The 10,520-nt window shown below is 44.4% G+C and overlaps 1 protein-coding gene across 1 annotated transcript; it reads left to right on the forward strand.

Annotated features, from left to right (window-relative positions):
* Window positions 1-761: 761 nt before the first annotated feature.
* On the forward strand, window positions 762-1,430 carry LOC119298103 (protein PELPK1-like). The gene has a single exon (XM_037575622.1). The coding sequence runs from the start codon at window positions 810-812 to the stop codon at window positions 1,212-1,214; it is 405 nt and encodes a 134-aa protein (XP_037431519.1). The 5' UTR covers window positions 762-809; the 3' UTR covers window positions 1,215-1,430.
* The last annotated feature ends 9,090 nt before the right edge of the window (window positions 1,431-10,520 follow it).

Raw genomic sequence — 10,520 nt, forward strand, 5'->3', positions numbered from 1 at the left:
GCGACTCCGACTTCGCCGTGGACGAACACCGACCGACCCTCACCGCGAAGGTTGTGTAGAAACACATGAAGACCTGTGCCAGAAATCAGCCACCCACGTTGAGGGCAGCGCAGCTCAATCGGGCTACAATATTCGACTGAACAGGAACCTGCCTGCACAATATACCTCTACAATACTTTGTATATGTCCACATGTTTGTATATAAGACTTGGTCAAACTTAATAAAGTTCGACTTAGGACAAATCTAAAACTTCAGTTATGACCTAACTACACAAATGCATGAATCACCCTGTTAATTCTAGCTAACTAGATGAGGCGATCAAATCCTAATGGATGTACCACACTTTGGATCTTCAGGTGAAATGGAAAACAGAGGGTGACGCAGAGAAGCACAACAGCAGGGGCATGATACAGAGACGACGGAGCTCTGCTGAAACCTGAATACCGCCACTAAGCAGCAAATTAGCAACGCTCCGGTCACAGGCTGACGGGCAAAAATATGCGGCGCAGGCTGCACAGACGCTGAAAAGCTGATGCAGGAGGGTGGAAAGGAGGAGGACAGAAGAGCAGCACCACCGGCTCTACACCATAACACGCTGGCATCTCGATTACCAACCTAACCGTAGCTATGTTGGACACGATAATGTGAGTCTGGTCCAACAACCGATCTGATTCTGATCACTTCGCTAAGGCTATATATTGCCTTTTACTGAGCCATGTTTTTGCATCCCACAACAAAGCAAGAGCAGCTACCCTTGCAATCACTACCCAGTCTCCAAGAAACAAGTAGTACTAGCTAGCACTGAGAAATGGCTTCGAACACGAGCTTGCTGGCCCAGATCATGGCGTGCACGCTCCTACTCACCGGGCACACGTGCCACGGCGCACGCCACTTGGCTGACGCGACTCCGGCGGCTGCCCCTACCGCTGCTGTACCTGGCCTGCCAGCCGTGCCGACCCTGCCTGCCGTGCCCGCGGACACAGTCACCCTGCTGCCACCAATGCCGGCGGTCACCCTGCCCACCGTGCCGCAAGTGACGCTGCCGCCCATGCCTTCCGTCGTCGTGCCGAAGGCGGTGCTGCCGCCCATGCCCAAGGTGACCATGGCGCCGATGCCCGCTATTGTCGTACCAAAGGTGACACTGCCGCCAATGCCGTTCGTCCCGAATGTGAACGTGCCCATGCCGTTCCTGGCGCCACCTCCGTCTGTGTAGGCGACTCAGTGCGGCGGCCTTGATGCAGAAGTAGCCACCACCCATATTTTCTTACATGCAAGCACTGTATTTTCTTTACACCTCCATATTTTCTTACATGGAACTCTTTACTTTTTTTTGAATTGTTTGGACTGCTTACCACATATGTCACGTGGTAGAACTCTTTACATTTTGTATGTGATGTGTATCAGCTGTTCATATACCATTTTATTTAAGCCTCCATATTTTTATTGTTGGTGTTTCTTGAATTTTGACAGTTGTTCCATTGCACATACTCGTGTTTATATGTGATCTTTGCCTTTTAAGGCCAAAACTAACAGATGTTTAGTTTTTCGAAAGGAATGTCGAAAACTTTCAACCTCTACCTACTCGAATGCATGTAACCATAAATTTAGTAAAATAGAAACAAGACAACATGGCAATATCATCTACTTGCAAGCAGAGAACATGCAGAAGACAACAATGGCAGAATCACAACAAAGACGAGATAAAAGAAACACATACAACTAAGTCGGCATTCTTGTGGCAAAGCCTTCAAGGAGATATGCCCTCGTGCCGATGTCAACAGGTCTAGCCTATGAAAGCCACGATGGGAATTTTCGTTATAGATGAAGGGTTCAACTATTAGACTAGAACATCGAGAGAAGAGACAATACATACAACCATAAAATGATGGAAATAGCATTGTTGCCGTATCAAGCACAATGATAGATGCGCATACGATCCCACAATAAAAAGAAAGATGTAAAGAGTTTCGGAGATCCAGTATTAAGCATAGTCAGGATATACACGAACCAGTATCAACATGTGGAGATATGTGGTACAAACAACAACCAGATACGATTAATTGCTTTTTTTACGACTAGTTCACACCATCAAAATATTGTACATCTGCCGCCAACCAACATAGCGGAAAAGTAGGATCGCACAGGCGGTCAGGGAGGCGACGAGGGTTCCCTTGCGCGCCGCCGGTGACGCCGCCGGTTCCCTCTCTCTCCGTCGGCCGCTCCGGCGACGGGAGGGAGGGGGAACCTCGGATCTGTTCGCTAGGTGGGTGTGTGATAGGGTTAAGGTTGAGGGAGACGCTGCCGAGGCCGTTGCGGTGGTGTCACGTTGGAATAAGTTTCTCTGGGTTCCATCGCGGCCAGGCGAGACTTTTGCCTTCGTCTAGGAGCCAGCGGAGTTGGGGATCCCCGGGTCTCGTCGAGGTCGCGGGCTTTGGTGGCTGGAGGTCCATCGACACTGGCCGTTTGGGTCCTCAGATGGGCGATGGATGCAGGGAGACGAAGACCCTTCTTCTTCCTTGTTGGTGTGTTAATTGATGTCCATGCCCTCTCAGCGCTGGTGTCAAGAAAGGAGGAAGCAGCGTGGCGGCAATTGTACCATGGTCGAAGATGATGACCTGCTTGCGACTGGTTGCAGATCCTTCTGCTGCAGGGGTCTTCTCTCAAGATTCAGAGAAGATGACACGGGGCTCCGGAGATTTTCTTATGTTATGGTTGTCTTAGGGTACTCTTGGTATTCATGGTCCTTTGTGTTTGCGTTTCAGTGTGCTTGTAAGGGTCAACTTCTTTGTACTGATTCGTGATATAAATGAAAAAAATTCTTAAAAAAAATATATTATACATCTGCCTAACAACATCCAGGAGCTAACATACTCACATTTTTTAAGACTTCATGCACCAAGTAAAAAACCCACGAAAGACACAATATTTACTAGACTTAAAGATTTTAGATAGCCGTGTGGGATGCGCACCACAAGGGGTGACATCTTATATCGTTGAATCCACCGTGGCTGAGGACACACCCCTTGTATGACAGGTTGTGTACCGCTTTTTCATTACCGGGCCACTGAAGAAGAAGATGATGATGATAACAACGATGGGTACACAAATGGGATGTGGGATGGGTTGTGAAACCATCATTCCACACGACATTGCCTTCGCACCGAAGACGCCGCTGCCATGACTACATAAAAATAGCAAAAAAGGATGAAAAATACCCTATGCAAATATTTGGGGTTATCATGTCTCCTGCGGCCAGAAGACCGCCGAAAGTGAAGCAAACCAGTGTATATGTAGGTGGAGGAGACTTGCCTTTAATGATTTCAGGCTCTCACGTCTAAGGGTGGCGAACTCATCGAACCAGTACATATTTGATCTTCTGTAGTTTTCTGGCCACATTCTTGGAGTAACTACTCAATGTAGCAATTTTTTTTTCTTTGGTCATGGTTGTTCTCTTAGTTGTTCTTCTCAGTTTGTTGCGAGTAATGTTGGTAACCCCCGACTATCTATCCGAACGTGAAAAAGAGATAATTTGAGGGCCATCATCAGAGTATGTGGTGGATAGGTCGGACTGAAACATGCTTGGGTGGTTGGGCTAAGAATGTACGAAGACAAGCTGCTATATCCTTGATCACAGTATAGCTGCCACACGATTAAAAGAAAATATCACGCATACAAGTTCGCAATTGTGTGTACGCGGCACAAAGTTTTATGAAAAAATGTCTTTTTGTTTTGTCTCCGCAAAAAAGACAAATTTTAGTGCTTCTAAATAGTGTTGCACGACATAATTTTTTGTCTTTTTTGCACAGGCCATAAAAAGAGTTATTTTTCCGTGAAACTTTATGCACGCACATAAAACATGGAGACGTACCCGTGCAAAAAAAATAGATTTTTCTAGAATTTAGAAATGTGTTTTCCAAAGTGGGTTCATATGTACCCGGGTTCATCCATATACTTCTCAAGTGTCCTCCACCTACATATATGCTGGTTTTCTTATTTTTGAACTATATGCAATTTGTATGCATGTTTTTTGTGCAATTTAATTTATTTTTATTTGAGTTTATTTCTTGCTTTAGAGTAAGTAATATGGATGCCCTTATTTCATTTTCCCATAGAAAAATGTATGTTTATAATTGTATTTTTTTTTAATTTTAATAATTTAAGTTTTTGTTAATTTGAAAAGGTGACTGGTCCCAAAAAGAATCAGCCAGGATGTAACTAAATTGTCCTGCTTCAAAAAAAAAGAAGTGAAGCACATCCAAATGCATGCCGTGGAGCCAAGTTCATTCACTTGGCCAAAGATCAACAGTGCCGCATTAGCATTTTTATATTTGACAGAATAAGGAAAGTTGAGCCCAACTCCAGCTCCTCACCTAAATACCGGGAATTTGAGGCATCCATGCATTTTCTCACTAACGTACACAAAATTCTGATTACCAACCATGGTTCCATAGAAGTTGTGCTGCCTACCACGGTGAGTCTGGCCAACGACCAATCTAAGCAAGCCATTACCTGGCTATAGCCTGCCATGCATTGACATGGGTTCTTCCATAGAAGTTGCTCTTTGCCGACGTTTGTTTATGTGTATGCGTTAGTGTTGGTTGTGTGCGTTCAAGTTATGCAGAGACCGAATGTATACTCTTTGTGTTTGTTTCGCTTGATGCTTCATTTCAAGTAAAGAAACTCTACCCTTTTCTGAAGAAAAAATCCAGCTAACGAACGTAATAAAAAGAACAAAAATCACATGCCCCATTAATCTGAGCTCAGCACCAACTACCACTCAATGCAAGTTATTTCTAGCTTGGTACTCATCGTGTTAAATGTTACGCATTAAACTATCTGTGTACTACACAAGCCACTATAGAAAAAAGGGCTTTGGTTCAGGCCGGGTCAGTCCATTAGTCCCGGTTCAGTCCAGAACCGGGACCCATGGGGGCATTGGTCCCGGTTCGTGAGGCCAGGGGCCTGCCGGGCCTTGTGGGGGCATTGATCCTGGTTCGTCTGGCCCCTTTGGTCCCGCTTGGTGGGACGAACCGGGACCAATGGGCCTCGCTCCTGGCCCACCACCATTGATCCCGGTTGGTGGCTTGAACCGGGACCATAGGCTTCCCTTTGGTACCGGTTCATGCCACGAACCGGGACCAATGAGGTGCCTATATATACCCCTCACCCGCGAGCAGAGCACCCCAGTGTTATGTTTTTCTCTGGCCGGCGAGGGGAGGGCTTTGTGGTGCTCTAGCTCACCTCCTATGCACATGAGGTGTTCGATGAAATGCCCGAGCCACACTAGTTAAGCTTTCTCCTCTCGAAGTTCGACCTCAAAGCTCCATTTTCCTCGAGATTTGTCTAGGTTTAGCGGCCCGTCACGTCCCATTTCCGTCTTCACCGCCGACGATCGCCCGCACCGATCTCGTCGCCGGCACCACCGTGGTGAGCCTCTTGTTCTTATCTTCTTTCTGAAAGAAAAAAATTCTTACTTTAGATAGATACTTGTCTAATTTTCTTACTTTTATTATTGCTTGTTATTATATAGTGCGATGGTTTTGGTATCCTCCCCCGTCGGCCCTTGTCCTGGCTATGATTCGGATGTGATATATATTATTTTTTTATAACTATTTGGTTCATTTATTGTTTATGACAATTGTGCCGACCAACGTGACATAGATTTTATTTATCTAGGAGGTAGTTGAACTGAAAATCCAATCGACCCTATTGTCGAGAGGTTAAATTTAGTTGAAGAAGAAAACAATTACTTGAAGAAAAAAATAATAAAAATTGAGGAGGAGAAGATGATATTGGAGTTGCATGTTGCGGATGTCGTCGATGATCACAAGATCAAGATGGATGCAATGCGGTTGAAGATGAGAAAGATTAGAAAATATGCCATTCATACCGAGGCTTGGTATCATTATGCCGTTGGATCAATTGTTACCTTGATTGCGATTATGATCGCATTTGTTTTCGCATTGAAATGTTTTACATAGTTTCAATGTATGGTTTAATTAACTAGATGCTCTGGAGAGCTATATGTTGTTAGATGAGAATTATGTATGCACTTTGGTTTTAATGTGATGATGAACTTCTATTAATTTGGTCACTTAATTATCTATTCATGATGTTCTGTAATGGTTTTTGACACACTTAATTATATATAATGCACGCAGATGAACCGGCAATGGATGTACAGTGACAGACACACCTCGCAGTACATTAAGGGCGTGCATGATTTTCTCGAAGTGGCTGACGCAAACAAGCAGAATGGTTTTATGTGTTGTCCATGCCCTAAATGTGGGAATACGAAGTCTTACTCTGACCGGAAAATCCTTCATACCCACCTGCTTTACAATGGTTTCATGCCACACTATAATGTTTGGACGAGGCACGGAGAAATAGGGGTTATGATGGAAGACGATGACAACTATGTGCCCCCTGAATACGGTGATGCTGTAACGGGGGAAGCTGCTGAAGATCAAGAGGAACCAGACGATGTGCCCAATGATGCTGCAACGGGGGAAGCTGGTGAAGATCATGAGGAACCAGACGATGTGCCCGATGATGATGATCTCCGCCGGGTCATTGTCGATGCAAGGACGCAATGCGAAAGTCAAAAAGAGAAGCTGAAGTTCGATCGCATGTTAGAGGATCACAAAAAAGGGCTGTACCCCAATTGCGAAGATGGCAACACAAAGCTCGGTACCGTACTGGAATTGCTGCAGTGGAAGGCAGAGAATGTTGTGCCTGACAAAGGATTTGAGAAGCTACTGAAAATATTGAAGAAGAAGCTTCCAAAGGATAACGAATTGCCCGACAGTACATACGCAGCAAAGAAGGTCGTATGCCCTCTAGGATTGGAGGTGCAGAAGATACATCCAGGCCCTAATGACCGCATCCTCTACCGCGGTGCGTACAAGGATCTGAACGCATGCCCGGTATGCGGTGCATTGTGGTATAAGATCAGACGGGACGACCCTGGTGATATTGACGGTGAGCCCCCCCAGGAAGAGGGTTCCTGCGAATATGATTTGGTATGCTCCTATAATACCGCGGTTGAAGCGTCTGTTCAGAAACAAAGAGCATGCCAAGTTGATGCGATGGCACAGTGAGGACCGTAAGAAAGACGAGAAGTTGAGAGCACCCGCTGACGGGTCGCGGTGGAGAAAAATCAAGAGAAAGTACCGGCCTGAGTTTGCAAGTGACCCAAGGAACGTATGGTCTGGTTTAAGCGCGGATGGCATTAATCCTTTCGGGGAGCAGAGCGGCAATCACAACACCTGTCCCGTGACTCTATGTATGTATAACCTTCCTCCTTGGATGTGCATGAAGCGGAAGTTCATTATGATGCCAATTCTCATCCAAGGCCCTAAGCAACCCGGCAACGACATTGATGTGTTCCTAAGGCCATTAGTTGAAGAACTTTTACAGCCGTGGAATGGAAACGGTGTACGTACATGGGATGAACACAAACAAGAGGAATTTAACATGCACGCGTTGTTGTTTGTAACCATCAATTATTGGCCCGCTCTCAGTAACCTTTTAGGACAGACAAATAAGGGATACCACGCATGCACGCATTGTTTAGAAGAAACTGAAAGTATATACCTAGACAAATGCAGGAAGAATGTGTACCTGGGCCATCGTCGATTTCTTCCGACCAACCATCAACGTTGAAAGAAAGGCAAGCATTTCAAAGATGAGGCAGATCACCAGAAGAAGCCCGCCATGCGTAACGGTGATCAGTACTTGCTATGGTCAATGATTTACACGTAATATTTGGAAAGGGTCCCAGCAGACTAGCTGTTCCGAATGACGCTGAGGGACATGCACCCATGTGGAAGAAGAAATCTATATTTTGGGACCTACCCTACTGGAAAGACCTAGAGTTCCGCTCTTCAATCGACGTGATGCACGTGACTTAGAACCTTTGCGTGAACCTGCTAGGCTTCTTGGGCGTGTATGGGAAGACAAAAGATACACCTGAGGCACGGGAGGACCTGCAATGTTTGCACGAAAAAGACGGCATGCCTCCGAAGCAGTATAAAGGTCCTGCCAGCTACGCTCTTACGAAAGAAGAGAAAGAAATCTTCTTTGAATGCCTGCTCAGTATGAAGGTCACGACTGGCTTCTCATCGAATATAAAGGGAATAATAAATATGCCAGAGAAAAAGTTCCAGAACCTAAAGTCTCATGAGTGCCACGTGATTATGACGCAATTGCTTCCGGTTGCATTGAGGGGGCTTCTACCGGAAAACGTCCGATTAGCCATTGTGAAGCTATGCGCATTCCTCAATGCAATCTCTCAGAAGGTGATCGATCTAGAAATCGTACCAAGGCTAAGGAGTGATGTGGCGCAATGTCTTGTTTGTTTCGAGCTGGTGTTCCCACCATCCTTCTTCAATATCATGACGCATGTCCTAGTTCCTCTAGTCGACGAGATTGCCATTCTGGGGCCCGTATTTCTACACAATATGTTCCCCTTTGAGAGGTTCATGGGAGTCCTAAAGAAATATGTTCGTAACCGTGCTAGGCCAGAAGGAAGCATCTCCATGGGCCATCAAATAAAGGATGTCATTGGGTTTTGTGTTGACTTTATTCCTGGCCTTAAAAAGATAGGTCTCCCTAAATCGCGGTATGAGGGGAGACTGACTGGAAAAGGCACGCTGGGAGGGGCCTCAATAATATGCAGGGACGGATATTCTTGGTCTCAATCACACTACACAGTTCTATAGAACTCTACCTTGGTGACCCCGTATGTCGATGAACACAAGAACAGTGTGCGCTCCAAACACCCGAAGCAGTGCGACGACTGGATTACATGTGAACACATCAGGACTTTCAGCAGTTGGTTGAAAACACGTCTCAGAGGTGACAACACTGTTTGTGATGAGCTGTACTTGTTTTCCACGGGACCGTCTTTGACTGTATTGACTTACAAAGGATATGAGATAAATGGGAATACATTTTACATGATCGCCCAAGATCAAAAGAGCACCAACCAAAACAGCGATGTCCGCTTTGATGCAGCAACCGAGAGGGGAAAGGACACATATTATGGTTACATAATGGACATATGGGAACTTGACTACGGACATGATTTTAAGGTCCCTTTGTTTAAGTGCAAATGGGTCAATCTGTCAGGAGGCGGGGTACAGGTAGACCCACAGTATGGAATGACAACAGTGGATCTGAAAAATCTTGGGTACATTGACGAACCGTTTGTCATAGTTAATGATGTGGCACAGGGTATCTATGTGAAGGACATGTCTACCAAATCGAGAAAAAGAAAAGATAAGGAAGCGAATACATCATACGATGAGCCAAAGCGCCACATAGTTCTTTCAGGAAAAAGGGACATCGTGGGAGTGAAGGGCAAGACAGACATGTCTGAAGATTATGAAAAGTTTCATGAAATTCCTCCCTTCAAAGTCAAGGCTGACCCAAGCATCCTGATAAACGATGAAGATTATCCATGGTTACGGCGCAATACGCAAATGACACAAGCGAAGAAAAAGTGAAGACTTTCTCCCGCAACTATTATGATGATACCATGCCAACTTTGTAACAGACGAGTATGATACCATTGTCCGTTTTGTACATGCACATGCTATGTGGGTGAAATTATGATACCATGCCAACTTTCAACTTTTTTCAGAGTTCATTTGAAATGCTTTAATGTCTTATGGTTCGGCCCTCATAATACCGGGACAAAAGGCCATTATTCAAATTTTAACTATTCAAATTTGAAAAGTAATGGCACTAACAGAAAGTTTATAATTTTTGTGACCTAAAAGAAAAATAATTAAAAATAAACTTTAATAAAATAAATAAAAATAAAAACAATAAGTATTTTGTTGTAAGTAGAAACAAAATAAAGGGGGACACCATAAGGCCTTTGGTCCCGGTTGGTACCACCAACCGGGACTAAAGGGGGCATTGGTCCCAGTTCGTGGCACCAACCGGGACCAATGCTCCTCGCCCCTGGCCCATGACCATTAGTCCCGGTTTATGCCACAAACCGGGACTAAAGGGTTGGTCCTTGTTGCGGGCAGAGTTTAGTCCCACCTCGCCAACCGAAGGGGGCTCACACCGGTTTATAAGCCCTTCCCTCTCTGCCTTGTTGAGCTCCTCTCAAAGTGAAAATAGATGCCCTTATAGAGAAAAGTTTAACCTAAATTCAGAGTGAATTTCTCTGAAATTCATAGAAATTTACTATAAATTTAGGTTGAATTTTCTCTATAAACGCATCTATGCTCATTTTTGACTAAGTTAATCACAAACTTGTGGTTCACACAAATTTCAAAAAATTCAAATTTTAACTATTCAAATTTGAAAACTAATGGCACTAGCAGAAAGTTTATAATTTTTCTAAAACTAATGGCACTAACAGAAAGTTTATAATTTTGCTAACCTAAAAGCAAAAAAGAATTAAAATTAAAGCAAAAAACAAAAGAAAATAAATAATGCAAAAAAACAAAAAACTGGAAAAAACTATAATAAAGTTAATCACAAACTTGTGATTCACACA

This window comes from Triticum dicoccoides, chromosome 5A (genome assembly GCF_002162155.2).
Source record: "Triticum dicoccoides isolate Atlit2015 ecotype Zavitan chromosome 5A, WEW_v2.0, whole genome shotgun sequence".
Taxonomy (NCBI): domain Eukaryota; kingdom Viridiplantae; phylum Streptophyta; class Magnoliopsida; order Poales; family Poaceae; genus Triticum; species Triticum dicoccoides.